We start from the raw sequence: 21,582 nt of genomic DNA on the forward strand, positions 1-21,582 counted from the left end.
CGTCGCTGCGGTCCGGTCCCAGGTCGACGGGCACGTGCACCTTCCGCCGACCACTGGCGACAACATCGATGTACTGTGGAGACCTCACGCCCCACGTGTTGAGCAATTCAGCGGTACGTCCACCCGGCCTCCCGCATGCCCACTATACGCCCTCGCTCAAAGTCCGTCAACTGCACATACGGTTCACGTCCACGCTGTTGCGGCATGCTACCAGTGTTAAAGACTGCGATGGAGCTCTGTATGCCACGGTCAAACTGGCTGACACTGACGGCGGCGGTGCACAAATGCTGCGCAGCTAGCGCCATTCGACGGCCAACACCGCGGTTCCTGGTGTGTCCGCTGTGCCGTGCGTGTGATCATTGCTTGTACAGCCCTCTCGCAGTGTCCGGAGCAAGTATGGTGGGTCTGATACACCGGTGTCAATGTGTTCTTTTTTCCATTTCCAGGAGTGTATATGACCTCAGTGAGAATGATTCGCACAAGGCAATATTGTTTGGAGCTAGACAAAGGCCATTAGATATGTTTCTGAACAGATTGTAGGGTAAAGTTGGCTGAACAACAAGATTGGCACTGCGAGACATTTGAAGAAGCAACAGAAATGACAGTTCAGTTTGTTGAAGAGCTACGAAGAACTAAAATTAATCATAAACCAGATGACCATGTGGTTGAAGATTACTCACCGACAAGCTACCATGAGAACAGGCAAAAAAGTACAACTGATTGTAAGAAAAAAGTTCAGTGTTTTATCACTGGAGTGGGACACACAGTGGGAAAGTGTAAGAATGGGAATATAAGGCTGAAAGTAGAGACTTTGGAAGCAATATGTTAAATGATGAAACATACAGAAAGGCCACCATTACTACTGTCCCCAAGAATCACTGGTCACTATGAGCTCTGCAGATAACAGTTTCAAAGGTCTGCTCATTAACACAATTTACTGTGGGCAAAAGTCCATTTCCTGGTTGACACAGAGGGCTCAGATTTCTTTGATTTGGTGCAATGTAGTTAAGGAAGGAAGTTAGTGGCAGTCAAGCTGTACAATGAAAGGGTTAAATGGTGGCAACTAGGTGCACAATTAAGAAAAAGCTGCAATTGACTTTGTGACAGGTCAAGATGAATAAGTGACGGAAATGCAAATGACACGGAGCAGAGAAAGACAGTATGAAAGTATATTGAAGTTAGATTTCCTGGCAGCTAACAAAGCTCAGATCAGTGTAGCAGAAAGAGAAATCCAATTCAGTCATGGGTGCAATGGAAAAACTAAAAGATCAGACTCAAAGGTGAAGCACAAGCAGAGTAGTGATGCAGTTTGCTGTTCTGCGTTGATGTACATTTCACTGACTGTTGAACTGAAATATAATTTTTGTGTTGCTCTTGATTTCATGGTTGATCTGCAACCCTGGAGCTTCAGGTAATCACATTTACCATATTTAATGTTTATGGTCATCTTCTTCTAGATTTCTTGATGATGTGGAACTGATATGCAGTGCCACCAGTTTTGACCATGTTGACTTCATGAAGGCATGTATGAGAGCCACGTCTGTGGCAAATGGCTATGAAATGACGTAAGCTTCTTTCAGTGACTCTTCTATATTTTGCTGCTCCAATATTTAATTACACAGTTAGGTGAACAGATCTCTCATAGGTAAGAACAACATAAACGAAGAGACGTTCATAAAACTACATGTCAACTGTCTTTTTAGCTGTTGACATCATAGGCCACTAGTCTTTCTCTCTGCCTCCCAAAACACTGCCAAGCCACGAAGTCAAACTGTAAGTGACAACTTCACAACAGGTGTAGATGCTCGGTCACTGCCATGCTTTGTCGATTTCCCATGTCCTCGCTTCTTTCATCATCTCTGCAGATATTTTAGCACAAAAGTGCACAGTGGGACATGTTCCATTTACTAGCTACCTAAAAATATGTTACCAACCCTCATTAAAATCTTTTGTCAGTCTAAAAAAATAATAGTGGAACATGCCATCCCAAAGAATCTGAAGTTGCACTATAATGTGAGCACATCCCCCAGGAACAGGAAAAACTATGTACATCGAAATGATGTTTCTCCAGTGCTACTTAACTTCTCTGATAGCTTCTGAGATTGGGATAATCTTCCAGCAACTCTCTTAGTTCAATGTAAGACACACTGAGAGGAGCAATACCCATTGCTCAATGGCTGTACAGAATTCCACAGTCAATGAGCCTTGGTCAGAGAGATGATTAATGAGCAGCTGGAAACAGGATTCATTGAACCTAGAGAGCTATCAGATCCATCCTGGGCATCAACCATAGTAATATTCAGGAAAAGTCATCTACAAGAGAATGGAAGTACAGGTTTTGTGTTGATTACAGGAAACTGAGTACTGTAACATTACCAGATATTTGCCCATTGCCAAATCTTGTACGCTCATTGAATTATATTGATTCATGCAAAATCTTCAGTTTTTTATCTAACCAAAGGGTACAATCAGCTGACTGTACCTCCAGATGACAGGTCTAAACCTTAATTTATTATACCTAAAGGCATACAGATGTAAACTGTCTTTCTTTCGGTCTTTAGAATGCACCAGTGACATTTCAGCAACTGATGGATACTGTTCTCACAGTATTAACACCTACAAAACATCTGGTTTACCTTGATGTTGCTATCATTTTCTGCCAAGACATACCATAACATGCTGAAAGACTATGAACCATAATGAGATTTTCACTCTGCAGCGGAGTGTGCGCTGATATGAGACTTCCTGGCAGATTAAAACTGTGTGCCCGACCGAGACTCGAACTCGGGACCCGAGTTCGAGTCTCGGTCGGGCACACAGTTTTAATCTGCCAGGAAGTTTCATATCAGCGCACACTCCGCTGCAGAGTGAATATCTCATTCTGGAAACATCCCCCAGGCTGTGGCTAAGCCATGTCTCCGCAATATCCTTTCTTTCAGGAGTGCTAGTTCTGCAAGTTTCGCAGGAGAGCTTCTGTAAAGTTTGGAAGGTAGGAGACGAGGTACTGGCAGAAGTAAAGCTGTGAGTAACGGGCGTGAGTCGTGCTTCGGTAGCTCAGTTGGTAGAGCACTTGCCCACGAAAGGCAAAGGTCCCGAGTTCGAGTCTCGGTTGGGCACACAGTTTTAATCTGCCAGGAGGTACTATGAACCATATTTGAGAAACTGTTCAATGTAAATCTTTGCCATCCATGTCAAAATGTCATTCTGCTGTACTTGAAGTAGAATATTTCATAGGCTAGCTAAAGATGGAGTATAACATAATTCAAAACTGGTAGAAACTGTAAAGGATTGTCCATAGCCGATGAATCAGAAAGAACTGCAGACAGTCCTGGGCCTCACAAATTTTTACTGAAGATTCATTCAGGGGTCAGCTAAAGCATGTCCAATGACTCAACTAATGAAAAGAGAAATAGTTTTATATGGAGTTGTGAATGTCCACAATTGATGGAAGCAATGAAAACAGCCCCTATATTTGTTTACCTAGATGTCAGAAAACTCTTCATCCCAGATAATGACAAAAGTAATTTTGCATATGGGGCAGTCTTTATCACAAGAAACCAGTGGAGAAGAGCGTCCACTTTCATTTGCATCTTGCCTTCTAAACAGAGCCAAATGCAATTACTTCCAACAAAAAAGGAATTATGTGAAAGTGCCTGTAGCATGAACTACAACTGATGTTTATTACTCAGCTAAGAATTCACTATAGTTACAGATCAGACAGCATTGAAGTGCTCCAGCAACAGATCAGCTAGATAGGCCTTACATTTAAGTGATTACCAGTTCAAAGGTAGTTCATCAATCCAGGAAACTACAAAAAGCTATGCAAATTGATTAACTGCAGAAGTCAGAGTATGTTTCACAGTTGGCAGGGAAGAGGAATTAATGAATGCACAAGAGACTGAAATGCAGTGTCAATCCTGGAAATAAGATCCTAAATTCAAAGTTGTTGATGGAATACTGTACAAGAGCACTGCCAAAGGGAACCATATCACTGTACCTGAAAGCCTAAGATAACAAGTATTGAAAGAGCACCACAATAGTCAATTGGCAGAACACAGTGGCAAAAGAGCAACTACTGTATGAGTAGCATACATCTGTTGCTGACTACACCAGAAATCATATGTTTACAGTTATTTTTCATGTTGTGATTCATGCAATAAACAGATTGATGTGGGAAATGCAAATCATATCTGCAAGAACTCCCAGAAAAGAGCAGAACTTTTGAACAAGAGATTTTATACTGTAGACCCATTACTAAAAACAAAAGATGGAAATCATTGTATCTTGACTATTCTGGACAACTTCTCCAGATATCTCTTAATGACAACAATTTCACATCAAAGTTCTGAGACAGTGGTGCGTGTGTTTGTTAAAAACTGGATTTCGAAATATGACTCACCAAGGTTCCAATTTTTTTTCCAAATTGCTACAGAAAGTTTGGCAACTGCTGAAAATTGACTGACTAAGAATGACATCAGCTCATCCGGGGGGAATGGACAAGTGGAAGGAATTCATCAAAACATCATGAAAATTATGTCATCATGTTGGCAGAAAGTGTGATTCATGGGACACACGTGTACCATACATGCTTAGCCCTTACAACATGAAGAACAACACCAATGTGCAACTCAGCCCTTGTGAAATCATCTACGGCAGGTGAATGACTTCACTATTTGACTTCACAACATCAGCAAGAGCCAGCAGCTATGAACATGTCAGGGGTTTAGGCAGAAAACTACATGAAATATAGAAGCATATAAAGGCTCAAAATCATCAGCAATTTCTCCAGTGGGACACCCAATATGACTGTGGATATGTTCAGTCTAAATACAGTGTTGAAGACTTGAGTAATTCAGCAATGAAGAGGGGTCAGTCACATCAGGAAATTTAAATTGCATTGGAAAGAACCACATAAAGTCCTTGAAATCAGCTCCCTCATTACATTAAAAGTCCAATTGCCGTTTTGCTCTATCAAAGCGTATGTGAACAGCAGGCCAGCTACTGAACCAGCAAATGAACCCAAGACAGACCCACGAAGCAGCGGCGACAACTGGAGAATGTTTCAGATAGTGACCAACCAATGCCGAGATCCGCTGTTCAATGCTAATGAGCCAGGATTCCACCAGATGAGCCAAGGGATGGGCAGGAGCAGCACTATGACATGGTAGCTGCTATGCACAAGGCAGCTCTAAGTATGTATACATCACCTGCAGATTGTGCATGAACGTCTAAGTGTGCACATGCAAAAGTGAATTAGGCAGTTTCTCTCTCATCAGCAACAAGCTGATAAACTGAGTTAGGCTCTTCCCTCTCTTTCTCTCTCTAATTTTTTTTGCCTTCAGAGAACTGATTCACCTTTCTCAATGCCATTACATTAAGGATACGGATAAAGAATCAGTTGCCATCAATCATACATTATGGGATCCAAAAACCTCATGGTACCACAGTTGGATTACAGCTAAAATGCAAGTGGACATAGCATTTACGGCCTATAAAAAGGCAGTCAACTGGTTTTTCATACATTATGCAATTTTTGAAAATGCAGTAATCAAGTCAAAAGGCATACAAATAAAAAAGTCCTTTTTATTTCCCTCTACACACACTCCCATTTAAGTGCACAAAATTATATCAGACATATGTCCGCCTTCATTGTCTCATCCAGGGAGTTACTCAATCTATGAAGTTCGTGATGACCCTTTCACATACATCTCTGTTGACACAGTGAATTTCTTCCTAAAGTTGGAGAACTGTTTATGGTTTGTTCTCATAAAGCTTGGGATCACATAACCCCATAAAAAGAAGTCACATGGGGTAAGGTCATAAGATCTGGGAAGCTATGCTGTGTCACCACAAAGTGAGATCACAGGCTAAGGGAGTTTTTCGTGGAGTGGGCTTACTGACTTGTGGGATGAATGACATGTAGCCCCAACCTGTTGAAACCACATACTGACTGTATCCGCCTCATTCGGAGCAGGCCAGCAGTTGTTTCTGAGCATTTCATGATAACGCTCACTGTTAACAGTTACAGCATTACTGTCAAAATCTTCAAAAAATAAGGGGCCAGTCACACCACCTGCCCACGAGCCACACCAAACTGTGGTTCGCAGTGGATGCATGTGGCACTCTTGGATCACCCTTGGGTTTTCTTGGCCCCAAATACAGCATTTCTGTTGGGTAATGAACCCACACAGATGAAAATGTGTCTCGTCACTGAAGATTATTCTTTTTGCTGCTCTCTTCTTGTTTTGTGAGAATCCACTCGGCAAAATTTCTCCGTTTCAAATGATCTGTGAGTTTAAGATATTGAATCAACTGAATCCTGTATGGGTCCATAAGATCATTTTTCAAAATTCTTTGCAAAGAGGCTGTTGAAATTCCCAATTGTTGAGAATGAGTCTGGAGCGTCTTGTGAGGACTCACTGCCATACTATCCTGCACCAATGCAATGTTTTGTCTGTTCTGTAATGGGTGTTCGCAATGATAACATGTTCCTCACTTGTTAACTGCTCTATGGCAACTGAGATTCTAAAATAAGCAAGAGTTAGGCCGTAATCAGAATGACAATTGTTATTAAATACAGTACTGTAATACTGAAAACAAAATTTTATCACTCAGTTTCAAAACTGTGTAATATATGAAAGACCCTGTAGATCCTTTACCCCAAAACAGTCTTATTAGATGTAAATGGGTGTGATTTGATTTTTGTGGCAATATGGTTAAAAGTTGTCTTTGGAACCTTAACTAACAAGAAATTGGTTGATGTAGGTAACTAGTTGGAGCAGCTATGAAAAGAAGTACACAATAATGCTATAAAATCTTGGGAATGTTTAGTAATATTACACAATATTCAAGAGACACTTACCAATAACACAATCTTGATTGGTAAGGTTGTTACATAGTTCATGTTCATTTCAGTAATATCTACAACTGGACCACAATGAACCAATAAATTTCAAAATGAAATCAATGCACATGTAGAATTAAAAACCAATAGTCTGTCCAATGTGTGAAGGGATGCTTGTAATTTGAAGTATGATACTGAAACTAATGTAAGTAATCATATGAGTAGTGTTTTGTTACAGCCTAAAGACTTTAACATTCAGTTGGCTATAGAAAGGAAAGTAACTATTCCTAATAACTATGGTCTTACCTATCGATATGCAAAATCTGTAGGCACCTTACAAATTGAGTGGTGATGATATCATGATGAACAATGAATTAACTTCAATTGTCACCAACCTCATAGCTGACTGCCAATATCACTTTCAAATTTTCTGTGTGTATGCTTATCCAGTATTTTGAGTGCCATTCCATGCCTTTAGTTAGTAGCATCTACAGGAGCTCTCTTACTCAGGATGGAAGATACTTCTTAACTTTGTCACATATGGCTTTAAGTGAATGTGAGAATACAAAAGAAAGTTGAGTGTCCTTTGAATATAGTATCTGACAGCTGAATATACAGCTGTGAGAGAGATCTTTTCATGAATGACCAACCTTGAACTAATATCCCACAAAACAGAAAACACTCCCTGCAATGGACTGCAGATTGCATAATCTACTTTTCAACTTAAAATCTGGCCTAATTTTAATGAACAGTCAATGTAATTCCCCCTTTACCAAAGAAATACAAGGTAGTGGACTTCTGTTGATGCAGAAAACCGTGAATTGTCAAGTGACTTTTTCCACATACCTCAAATATCACGCTCCACCTTATATGCAGTACACAAATGATCTCTCACTCCATTTCTGCTGTATTTCAGTTAAAATGGAACACACAACCTGCACAACCAGATAGTACAAGTGATAAGCACTAGTGGTAAAGTTTTGAATTTAGGTCATGGTTTTAACAGTACTGACCAAAATCAGCAAGTTATTCTGAGTACTATTACTTTTAAGCTTTCAATTGTGTTATCAACAAATTTCTTAATTATTTTGTTATGTTTGATCACTTTTGGCTTCTTTGAGTTAAAGTTGAATTTGTCAAAGCTCTCAATGCATACCGAACTTCAAACCATTACTGACAGTGAAATAGTGTTTGATTTGTCACCTATTACAAATGACATGTAACAAGTCAGGTGTACAAGTGCACCACACTTTCACCACAATGTTGGAATTAGTATGGTTGACAACTGACTTTAGATGAGCCACTGTGGTAAGTGGTGGTTTAAGGACCATGGAAGTAGGGTGCAAAAATGTTCACCTTACGGCACTCAGTTCACACATTTCCAGTTCACTGACTCCACACGAGGCCGCTGGCAGGGAATAAAAGCTGTCCATGTGGAATCTACAGTCTATCAGTTTTCTGATGTTCTGTCATCACTGTTAGGATGTCCACTTGGGTTTGAATCAGCAGTCAAGCAGTCCATTGACAGAGAGAGAGTGTGTGTGTGTGTGTGTGTGTCTATGTATGTTCCATAGTGAGAATAAATTCATGTGCAATTAACAGGGCTACGGCTGTTAGTATCGATCACCTTTCCACCCTTCATGACCCCACCACCACACATTGTGAACAAAATCCCTTATATCATGTAGTATCAATGAATGGTAAGGGAATTGCAGACCATGATTTTGATAAAGTTTGTACAAAAGTCAATGTTGTATTGTGCAAGGCCACCTCAGCTGCTTGTCAGCCGCTGTTCAAGTGTTCATAGTGTGACACTGCAGTACCCGAACTGAATGAGCAGGGAGAGTTTTTTATTTAAGCACGTGAGATTATGTGCAATATGGTTAAATTCATGTCACAGGAATATTTGTGCCCCCCTATTGTGTTGTAGCCACTACAGATAGAACACCTATTAGTACCACTACTCCCTGCCCAATCATCTGTGCTGGCACAAGCCTCTACTATAATCCAATATGCTTTACATCTGGGGTCATAGAGATAAACTATAGATAATTTAAATGATTGTTTTCAAATAAAATAACACTATGTACCAGTGTCCCACATATCCTGTGTGACATGAAAGCAAATTTCTTCCTATCTGAACACCTTGAATACAAATATTTCTGAGTGTCTTTGCAATATAAGATACGCTGACCAAACAAACCGTAGGGACAAGTGTGTAGGTCATATGTTTAACAGTAACTTTAACAGTAGCATACATTTACATTTGTGTGCTACAATGTTCCCAAAAATGAGTTACATCACCCCTTTTCTCCATAATACACTCCTGGAAATTGAAATAAGAACACCGTGAATTCATTGTCCCAGGAAGGGGAAACTTTATTGACACATTCCTGGGGTCAGATACATCACATGATCACACTGACAGAACCACAGGCACATAGACACAGGCAACAGAGCATGCACAATGTCGGCACTAGTACAGTGTATATCCACCTTTCGTAGCAATGCAGGCTGCTATTCTCCCATGGATACGATCGTAGAGATGCTGGATGTAGTCCTGTGGAACGGCTTGCCATGCCATTTCCACCTGGCGCCTCAGTTGGACCAGCGTTCGTGCTGGACGTGCAGACCGCGTGAGACGACGCTTCATCCAGTCCCAAACATGCTCAATGGGGGACAGATCCGGAGATCTTGCTGGCCAGGGTAGTTGACTTACACCTTCTAGAGCACGTTGGGTGGCACGGGATACATGCGGACGTGCATTGTCCTGTTGGAACAGCAAGTTCCCTTGCCGGTCTAGGAATGGTAGAACAATGGGTTCGATGACGGTTTGGATGTACCGTGCACTATTCAGTGTCCCCTCGACGATCACCAGTGGTGTACGGCCAGTGTAGGAGATCGCTCCCCACACCATGATGCCGGGTGTTGGCCCTGTGTGCCTCGGTCGTATGCAGTCCTGATTGTGGCGCTCACCTGCACGGCGCCAAATACGCATACGACCATCATTGGCACCAAGGCAGAAGCGACTCTCATCGCTGAAGACGACACGTCTCCATTTGTCCCTCCATTCACGCCTGTCGCGACACCACTGGAGGCGGGCTGCACGATGTTGGGGCGTGAGCGGAAGACGGCCTAACGGTGTGCGGGACCGTAGCCCAGCTTCATGGAGACGGTTGCGAATGGTCCTCGCCGATACCCCAGGAGCAACAGTGTCCCTAATTTGCTGGGAAGTGGCGGTGCGGTCCCCTACGGCACTGCGTAGGATCCTACGGTCTTGGCGTGCATCCGTGCGTCGCTGCGGTCCGGTCCCAGGTCGACGGGCACGTGCACCTTCCGCCGACCACTGGCGACAACATCGATGTACTGTGGAGACCTCACGCCCCACGTGTTGAGCAATTCGGCGGTACGTCCACCCGGCCTCCCGCATGCCCACTATACGCCCTCGCTCAAAGTCCGTCAACTGCACATACGGTTCACGTCCACGCTGTCGCGGCATGCTACCAGTGTTAAAGACTGCGATGGAGCTCCGTATGCCACGGCAAACTGGCTGACACTGACGGCGGCGGTGCACAAATGCTGCGCAGCTAGCGCCATTCGACGGCCAACACCACGGGTCCTGGTGTGTCCGCTGTGCCGTGCGTGTGATCATTGCTTGTACAGCCCTCTCGTAGTGTCCGGAGCAAGTATGGTGGGTCTGACACACCGGTGTCAATGTGTTCTTTTTTCCATTTCCAGGAGTGTATATATAGTAAAATCACCTTTGGTCATCTATGTCCATAAGACTCAGTTAAAACAGGAAATATGATCACAGGATGATTAATGGAAATACCTCAGATAAAGGTCTCTGGCTGTTCATGAAATGCAGCTCAACAGTATGAAAGAATACATTTTTACAATATGTACAGAAGTGATGTGTATAAATCATAAATACACATGTTTCAATTAGGACAGACTGCTACTCACTGCATGGAGGAGGCCTTGAGCAGCAGCTGGGCACATAGCTAAAAAACATCCATCAGTCTACTTTTAAATGTACCTTTCCACTACTCCATACCTCCTCTATGTGTAGTAATCTATCCTAATTAGGTGTATGTGTGTGTAACACACACACACACACACACACACACACACACACACACACACACACACACACACACACACATATATATATATATATATATATATATATATATATATATATAGAGGGAAACATTCCACGTAGGAAAAATATATCTAAAAACAAAGATGATGTGACTTACCAAATGAAAGTGCTGGCAGGTCGACAGACACACAAACAAACACAAACATACACACAAAATTCAAGCTTTCGCAACAAACTGTTGCCTCGGGAAAAGAGGGAAGGAGAGGGAAAGACGAAAGGATGTGGGTTTTAAGGGAGAAGGTAAGGAGTCATTCCAATCCCGGGAGCGGAAAGACTTACCTTAGGGGGAAAAAAGGACGGGTATACACTCGCACACACACACATATCCATCCACACATATACAGACACAAGCAGACATCTCACAAGCAGACATATTTAAAGTGGATGTGGGTTTTAAGGGAGAGGGTAATGAGTCATTCCAACCCGGGAGCGGAAAGACTTTAAATATGTCTGCTTGTGAGATGTCTGCTTGTGTCTGTATATGTGTGGATGGATATGTGTGTGTGTGTGCGCGAGTGTATACCCGTCCTTTTTTCCCCCTAAGGTAAGTCTTTCCACTCCCGGGATTGGAATGACTCCTTACCCTCTCCCTTAAAACCCACATCCTTTCGTCTTTCCCTCTCCTTCCCTCTTTCCTGATGAGGCAACAGTTTGTTGCGAAAGCTCGAATTTTGTGTGTATGTTTGTGTTTGTTTGTGTGTCTATCGACCTGCCAGCGCTTTCGTTTGGTAAGTCACATCATCTTTGTTTTTAGATATATACATAAAAATACTTCATAGCCAAACAAATGTTACAATCACTGAAACGCTAACTCTTCTTTTCTTTGTCCATGTCTGTACGAAACAATACGGGACATGAGTACACGACAGAATTCATTACAACTTAGTACCCACAAAAACTGTATCAAAATACAGCTGCAAATTCCTTTTGTAATAAAAAATACGTTTTTAAGTTCACATTTTCACATCTGTGAAAAATGGAAACAAACATAGAAATTATGCAGTGACTTTAATGGAATAAGTTTACTTATTCATACATATATCTGGAACCAAACAGTGCACCACATCCAGTAACATTTATTTTATAATTTAATTGCCACTGTTAATTTTTCATGTTTCAAACTAAAGAAACCCCCTGAATATTATTGGATTTCTCTGACACTAGTTTGCATCAAGGCAAATCCACAATCCCATATTAACCACTGTTAAGAGTGATTTGCTTTGCAACAAGTTGAGGCCTATTTGAAGTAAATTGTGAAAAGGCCTATTGAAAAGCAGTGGTCTTTTTTTACTAACAATGTAAACATCTTGCACAATGTGACAGTTTTTTGCCCATCTCACTGTTAATGATGTCGTATCTCCTGAACTATGTGACATACAACGATATAATTGTGCACCTACATTCAGTTGTGTATGTGCATGTTGTTCATAAAATGTGTCACAAATACAGTTAGTACTAAAAAAGTAATAAATTATAAAGTCATGCCTCATGCGGTACTTTTACCACATTAACAGCAGAAAAGTTCCTTCTCATCATTTTGTAGGGTTTGTCAGCAAGAAAAATTTTTCTACAGGTTTAAAATTATGTATAAACATTCTTGCAAGTTGCAAAGTCCTCTCATTCTCAAATACTGAACAAATGAAGTCACAATTAAGATGTCACTGGCTATGCTTCTTTTTCACCTCCATCCCCACCCCTTTGATAGGTCGTTGGTTCTCACCCACACAGTAATGGTCACTAGACAGTAAGTTATATGAGTACCAAGTTTGGTTGAAATCAGTCCAGTGGTTTAAGAGGAAATGGTGGAAAACAAACAAACAAAACACACACACACACACACACACACACACACATACACACTTACAATATATATGTATTTATTTCTTTTTTTGTTTTTTGCATGATGATGCACATCTACATATGTTCAAACTCTTCAGAATATGTATTTCGAGGTGTTGGAGAATCCTGCATACAGTCCTGCCTTGCCCTGTTGGATTTACATTTTTATTGTGCACCTAAAGATAGTTTAAGAGGCTACTGATTCATCTCTGATGAGAAGGTAAAGGTAATCGTGCATACTTGGCTTGTGCAACATGGGACCAAAAAAGCAGACTGGCTATTTTGAGAAATGATATATGAAGGCTTCACGGGGTGTCAGCCAAGTAGCGTTGTCGTCTCGTAGCAATGTTTCGATGGAATGTGTCTCCATCATCTTCAGGCGAAGTCTGAAATGATATCATTGTAAATTTTGTACTTTCTGTATTGCCCTCATGCATTATTTGAGATCCAAATCTGGAGATAGAAACACTTGTCATTAACATTCCTAAGTTTCAAAAGACATCAATTATTGGACACATTTCATAGAGTGACACCCTGGATACCTAATGTAAATCTCTAGGAAAGTGATAGTCAAATTCAGTGTTAACAGCCATTCATTAATTCAAAATATAAGACAGAGTAGTCATAAGTAGACAATACATAATGGATATCTGAAACTTCTAACTGTAGAACCATTCACAACCAGCAGTGGGACAGCAATCACCCTGGCTGCTGAGGTAATTGTTATGCAATGGAGAAGAGTTCATTTTAATGATTCTTGGTGTGCTGATGGCACTGTAGGAGCTTTATAGTTGGCTGTTGTGGATCAGGTAGTTCTAGACACTAAAACTGGATGATTGATAAGCATATAATTCATTGTTCTGAATTTTCTGAAAAGGCCTCTGTTTTGAATTCTCCATCTGTCACTAAGCATAAATAAGTGTAGAGCACAGTTTGAACTTAGTAACTCTACTCTCACTATGCACATACAAAATTAAAATTGTGGCAGTAATCTAAATAAAAGTTTTGCTGAAAACTGTATATACAAAGAGTGTTAATTTTCTAATTATTAATTGTCATTAGGCCCACATTGTTACAAATACTGGCACTTGTGAAACACCAAGACAGTATGTATGACCAAACAAACTTTTATGTTGTTGGGGAATCTCCCTCCGTATATTTACGCCAGGTCATTAAGGACTGACAGCATGCTGTATGATTTTATTTAGAAAATTTATTGACCAATCATATCCTACACATCTTCAATTGAAGAATGGCCTTCGCCATCACACCTTTCACATATGTTTTTGCCACCCAACGATGCAGGTTACATGATTGCGGTCCACAGTGTGTCTTTAACACATACAAGGGGTAATAAGAGTTTTAATTATCAACTCATAAAAAATAAAATTACATAATTCCACTTTATCAATGGGTTGCCTCATTTTATCATGCTACTCTTCTGTGGTGCTGGAATTCCAATGTTTACTAGAATTGCGGACATGCAGCTGCAAACCAAAATTTACATACATAACTTTATTTTTTTAAGATGATAGTGAAAACTTCAAGACTACCCCATGGCTGTGACAATCACCATAGGACACACTGAAATGGGTACTACTAGAAAGATTACACTTTCCCACGAGCAGGCCAATGATAGCATGTGTAAGATCATTGATGTCTGAGCTGTTTGTGTTTTCTGGACAATGGAATCTGATGTGATAGCATATGATCAATACTGTTCACAGTAGACAGTGCTAAACCATTGAGACAAGAAGGTCCACACCCAATGCAGTGTTGAGCTAACACTGTGGATATAGCTGTATATTCCAGTACTGGCGTGCAGACAAGATGGCGGTCATCCCGAGTTGTTTAGCATTCCATAGCTCAGCTTCAATCCACTGTTGTGTATGACTCATCCACACACACACACACATACACACACACACACACACACACACACACACACACACACACACACACACACACACGATCGCACATGTGCACACATTGTAGCAGCACATCTTGTAAAAACCAAATTGTTACAGTACAGTACTTAATAATAATAAAAAAATCTTTCTCAGAGACTGACTGTTCTACCCCAAACTGACCTTAATCACTTGCCGAAATATTGCTCTTTGACACCGATAGGACATACTGGTACTTGCTTTCGCATTTTCACTTTGTACAATAGCTCTCTACTGGCTGAGCTTGGTGTGATACAATCCTTCTGATCACACAAGGGGCTACATATCCACCATCTGTTAGCATTGTAATCATTTATCACTGCTGTGTATACTATCAGAGTTTAGTTTCATCTGAGCCATTCTTTCTGGGTATTGCAGCAAACACCAGTGCATATTACAGCATGATTGTATGAAGATGGTTTTAGATATTGTTTCACATATAAAATTTGTATGTACACTACTTGATCAAACATATCCAAATACCCCTACTTAATGCAGGATTGACCACTAGATACCAGGAGTCATGAGACGCAGACCTGCCAATACAAAATAGGTAGGGACTATTATATTGTTAGTAGACAAGTAGTAACAACAGAATAGGTCTGTCAGAATAGCACAGTGACTCTGAATGCAGATTACTCATTGAATGTCACCTCCATAACAAGTCAATCAGAGACATTTCAGCACTTATAAAGCAGAGCAGGTCAACTGTTAGTGATGTGAACAACCGCAGCTAAACCAAAACCATGCACATCTCATGTACTTGAGAGCTGTGACTGTTGAGCATTGCAGAGGAATCATTCTTGAGTTCTAAACTGCTATTTGCAGTCCAGCTACCACGATGTGCACAGGAAGTTAAGAAGAATGGGGTATAATGGCCGAGCAGCTTCTCATAAGCCACATATTTATGTAGTCAATATTGAGCAATGCTTCAGGTGGTGCAAAGTGTGATGTTGCTAGGAAACAAGTAATTTGGAATGATGAATTGTGGTATGTGCTGTGGCAACCCGATGGAAGGATTTGGGTTCGGCTAATTCCTGGAGAACATTATCTGCAATCACATGTAGTGACATGAATGAAATATAGAAGGTATGGTTTTAGGAATGGGGGTGTTTTTGTCGCCCCCTTATTATGCTCGAGAAAATGCTAAACACAGAAGGATATGAGGACATTTTAGAGAACTGTGTACTGTGTTACAGTGGAGGAACAGTTTGGAGACTATTACTGATTGTATGCATCAGCACGACAATGCACCCTTTCATATGGCAGCATCAGTGGTTTGTGGACAATAAGATTCCTGAAATGAATTGGCTTGACCACAGTCCCAATCTGAACCCACTCACACACCTTAGGAATGAGTTAAAACAGTTGCTCCAGACCTCAGTGTCCAACATCACTACCAGTACTGCATTGAGTGTCTCTTTCAAGAAAGGGTCCATGCATAGTGGAAGAATGCTGAGTTGGTGATAATTAGTAAAGAAAAAGAAAAGTATCTGATGATACCAAAATCCTACAGACCACTTCGTATTTTGAAAATTCTTGGCAAGATATTTGAAAAATTATTATGCATGAGATAAAAGCTCACAGACTGCTACATGTTCGTATGTGTTTAGAAGAGGCAAGTCAACTAATGACAATTAATAGTGCAATCCCAGCAGTGACTGATTCAATTTAGGCACAGGCACAGGCACAGGCACAGGCAAGAGAACATATGAATTTATGCCTACCATCAGGGAGAGGCTAAAAATGAGATACCTCAGCCTAATGAGTTGACTGACACATTACCTGATTGGTCATGGCCTGTATGCTACATATCTATACAAAATCATAAGACAGATGAATGATAGTTACACCTGTGGCAGTGTGGGCACTCTGGAACACATACTGTGGGACTATGTGCTCTACAACGATGTCGTGGGTAATGGCAGTCTGGCATTAAGGATGTTGGATCTCATACTAGCACTGAAAAGCAGGTAACAACCTGTCGCATCTTGGACAATACTGCAACCACAGTGTCCATGAACGCCAAGGAAAACTTCATGAGGCAGTCAACCACACATCATCACACTGCCATCCTCATTAGAAAACACACATGCAGGTGGACAGAAGATTACTGAGGTTGGTGACCACTGAATGAAATGCTTTCTCAACTGTTTACATTGCATTGGTGCAAGTGATCACAGAAGTATTAATTCTAAGATATAACAGTGAATCATAAAATTGCTTGTTATAGTGGAAATGCTGCTGATGTGCTATCCTATGCCCAAGGAATCCAACAGACAATGGCTGTTGACCAGGGTAGTATGAAGGTGGATCCAGTAGCACAAAAAAATCCACCCACAGTTTAAATGCGCTGAAACAAAGGAACAAAAACAGAACAGCTTCTGTATTACTACAAACAGTATTAGCAACTGGGTAATTGGTTAAGGATTTTATTGCAATTGTGTAATGGTACATGTAGTTTTAGTATTATCTTTTTCATTAAGTACCAGGAATAAGTAATTAATTTAAAAAATTAATTTGATAAATTATTATTATTGTCCATGAAAATTGGAGTTTTATGGCCTAAATTAGCTTCTCAGATAATAGGCTGTAATTGTAAAGAATAATAAATAAATAAACTCACTACCTTCTCCGGTTTTGGCTCTGGTGAAAGAATGGACTATCATTCCTCCACAGACATTCAGACACTTCGTTGAAAGTGACCCCATCAGCGTTCAAGCCATCATAAGGGTGAACGACACAACCTACATAAATGTCCACTAGTAAGTGTCCACATACTTTTGATCAGATGGTGTGGCCCACATAAGTATCCTTATTAATTTTGCAATGAACTGACTCACAGGATTCACAGTGTCACTTCAAGCAACTGCAAGATAATGTTTTCAAAACGTATTACAATGTCTTACAGCTATGACCAAATAGTCCAATAAATAAATTCACAGGGCATAAATTAATATTACTTAAGACCTTGTGTTACTGTGTAATGTGTACATGGCAGCTCTCTTCAGCACCTTTATTAGAACTTGCTGTTTGAAGAGGAATATGAAAATCACCTGAAATAATACAGCCAGCAAATAGATTTAAAACTTATAGTTGCAGAAGACATTGTGCATTTCAGTTTGTGGAGTGTCAATATATACTATTTAAAAGTAACATATAACTAAAGTGAAAAAAGAAAGATTGAAAACACTTTCCTATATTCTTACTCCAATAATAGATGAACACAGAATAGACTACCACATTAATACACTTCTGGTGTTTTAGTTCCTACAGATACAATTAATACAATATTTCTCCATGGAACCCAATGAAGATTAAAATAAAGTCTTATGATGCAGTGTGTGAAAGAATACTTAAAATACAGTACAGAAAATAAAAGGGTTCCAGGCTAGATCATCCTGCATTTTCAAAAATATGTTTAACGCAAGAACACAGGCTTCCACAGCCAGTGTCAGTTTGAATAAAACTCCTTTGGTTGTTTTGCCTCATCATTATGGAACAGCAGAATGACTATAAATCTGACATCTGAGATATTTTAGAATGGTTCTCTTCAGTGTGATTAAACTGAAATTTAGTCAGTCTCAAGAGGACTGCTGCAAAGACAAAAAAATTTCTGTCCATATCTGTTCTTCACGTGGAATGAGCATTTTATTATGAATCACATCTTGCTTCCCCTTTCTCTCTTTTTTCACTAAGTGATAAAATGTGAACCTTCAAGAATACCACAGCTGTTAACTCTCTCATGGCTCACTCTTTCTCACTGAAATCATTTTACTTAAAAGACAAAATTGATCTTGAACAGTTATATAACTACATCATTTGGAAATATGGTAACAAAAAGAATTTTTCTGAATCCATCCAGAAAATTGAGTCCACAATGCACAATCAGAACACGAGAAGACATGTTTCGCATAAATAAGGTTTAACAGTAAACCCATTGTTTATGAAGTATTAACTTCCAGTTTGCTCTGTTTTATGGCTAGAACTGCATAACACCTTGGTGATGTGACCGGATCAAACAGTTGCACTAGATGAGCATCTGCAATTCCCTGCAATTGTACAATGTTTTTCTCATTAGACATGGAGCAACAATGATATTCAAAGAATGCAAGCAATATTAGAAAGAAATGTTGTTCAGTGATTCATCAAGATAATATGCTAAACAAATATATATGACCTGCCTTCTACAAGCAAGGGCCTGATGACTAAGGAACAATTGGTAATGCTGATTAGTCCATCCTTTATCACCTGGTATATTGTGCATACAACTTCTGTTGTTATCAGTCTATAATTTTCTTTTCTATTACTGAATTAAGTATGAAAATAAACAATCCTGCAGTTCGTTAAGTAAACTGCTGAAATGTATTGTCAAGAGTGAAACGTAAGCTGGTCCAGTTCAAGAAAATTTTACCGGACAAGTAACATATTATTAGCCCCCACATCAGTTGCCTTTCCTTGTGCTCTTAATAAAAACTTTAAAAATAAATGAAAAATCTAGCAATCATGGAAGTGGGCTGTTTTTTATTTTAAAATAAATAATACACAGAATTTCTTCAGAAACATAAATAAATTTCTAAATCTTATTTCAGTGCTTAATATTAAGAGAAGAAACAATTCATTTCCATTTTAGAAAATTTCTGATATCTTTAAAAGCTTTCAGGATTTTTTTTATTCATATACATAGCGTGTTTCACAATTAATAGTGAAAACTGACCTGTAAAAGTATATGACAATAGAAACAAAAACATCTACTAAACATGGATTTACAAATGAGCCATTTGAAAGACAATTACCAATGTGTGGTTACAACCTACCATTGAATCTGTGTGAAGTATTATCATCATCATCATCATTTCCTTCCAGAAAACCAGGTAGGACCTTTGTGAACAATATGTCTCCATTGATTTCTGTCCTCGTACAGCTTTTCTCTCTCCACTGAATCCCATGTTACTACTCTCAAGATCTTTATCTGTCCATCTCTTCCTAGGCTGCTCAGTCGGTCTTTTTCCTGGTACTTCCATCTACAAACACTGACGTAGAGTTAGAGTCATGTGCATTCACTTCACATTACCTAACCATCTGAATCTTGCAGCACTCATTCTTTCCTCCGTGGTTTACCTGCAGGTCCCTCCTTACATATTCGTTCCTGGTTCTGTCTCTCCTGGCTTTTTGTAGGGCTGATCTAAGGAACTTCATTTCACAAGCCTGTATCTGACTGTCTTCTCCCACATTTATGATACAGACCTCCAGACTATAAGACATGATTGGCAGGAGATATGTTTTATACATGGTCTGTGTAGCTCTGAAAGGTACTACTTTGTTCTAGATTAGATTTTGTACTTGGTGGAAGATGCTGGATCATTTTGCTACTCTAAAATTTATCGTTTGGCACTTCTGTCACTTGAAATGACACTAGTGACGTAATTGAAACTTTTCACACATTCCACCCTCTCTCCTTCCAGTATGATCTTACAAGGTGTGGGTGTCTTAACTTGAATTCTTTAATTTTTTTATTCCAGTAATCCAGCCTCCTCTGAATCTCCATTTCCATCTCTCCCCAAATGGTGATGTCAATAGCAAAAGCATAAGCACTGATATTTTCATTTTCTACTTTCTTCATTTCTTTCATGACTGTATCCATTAAGTGTAATGAAGAGTAATAGAGAAAGTGAACTGCCTTGCTGAACACCTCTCCTAGTCTTAAACCATTTTTATCTTTCACCTCCTACCTGTACACTGCTTTCACAACCTCCATATAGCATGTGAACTTTTTTAATTAGTGAATTAGGGACATTATGTTTTCTTGAGCATTCCCATATTTTAACACTTGGTGTGCAGTCATACGCTTTTTCCAAATCCAGGAACACAATTATCAGATGTTTTCCTTTTTCCCAATACTTCCCCTTTAACTGATGGAGGGGAAGAATGAGGTCTATCATTCCATATTACTTCTGAATCCATGTTGTTGTTCCTCAAATTGATGTTCTAAGATTTTTCTCAGTTTCTGTTCTATTATGTTTTCCATAATCTTCAGGCAATGTGATAGCAGTGTGATTCCTCAGTAGTCAGTGCACTTCTTTGTACTTCGTTTCTTAAATGATGGTATTATAATTCTCTTTTTCCAATCATTCACGACTGTTCTCTTTCCATATCCACTGTATTCTTTGGATTCCAGCTGCCTTAATCATACCTGCTGTCAGCTCACCTACTCTGACCACCTCCCCAAATTTCATCTGTTTCACAGCATTTTCATTTTCTGCCGCAGAAATTGGATGCTGTTTTTCCTCTACCTCAGTAACTACAGAGTCACTTTCTTGTTCATTTTCAGCATTCATTGAGACTTCAAAATAATTCTTCATCACTTCCCTGATGTGTTCCACATCCTTGATAATATTACCATCACTTGTTTCACTTTTATACCTTCTCTGTCAGATCTTTTACTTTTCTACAACCCACGTAACAGTTTTTGGTTGCTTTCTATGAAATATTGTTCTAGTTAGCACTTTCTGATTAAGTCGCCATCTAATTGAGCTCAAATCCCTGGCCTACCTTATCTTGTGCAACAACGGGAATGTTGTACCTGCATGATACGGCACATTTTGCTGCTGATGTAACATCTAACAAGTCAATATGTTCCAAGATGGATAGGCCAAACACAGCCTGTACTATGGTCACCTGAACTCAATCCTTTGGATTTTTATGTCTGGGGCCATCTCTTAGGTGACATGTGCAGCACTCCTACTGATATGGCTGAAGAATTGGAGCAGCAAATTGTAGACTCTTAT

The 21,582-nt window shown here is 39.9% G+C and overlaps 1 protein-coding gene across 1 annotated transcript in view; it reads right to left on the reverse strand.

The window, feature by feature from the left end:
- Positions 1-17,977: 17,977 nt before the first annotated feature.
- Positions 17,978-21,582, reverse strand: part of LOC126260399 (probable methyltransferase-like protein 25) — an 85,589-nt gene continuing 81,984 nt past the window's right edge. Inside the window, exon 5 of the mRNA XM_049957728.1 lies at positions 17,978-18,846. Within this exon, the coding sequence (XP_049813685.1) occupies positions 18,739-18,846 (108 nt within the window). The 3' untranslated portion in view covers positions 17,978-18,738. The remainder of the gene's footprint in view (positions 18,847-21,582) is intronic.

The sequence above is a fragment of the Schistocerca nitens genome, chromosome 1 (assembly GCF_023898315.1).
Source record: "Schistocerca nitens isolate TAMUIC-IGC-003100 chromosome 1, iqSchNite1.1, whole genome shotgun sequence".
NCBI lineage: Eukaryota > Metazoa > Arthropoda > Insecta > Orthoptera > Acrididae > Schistocerca > Schistocerca nitens.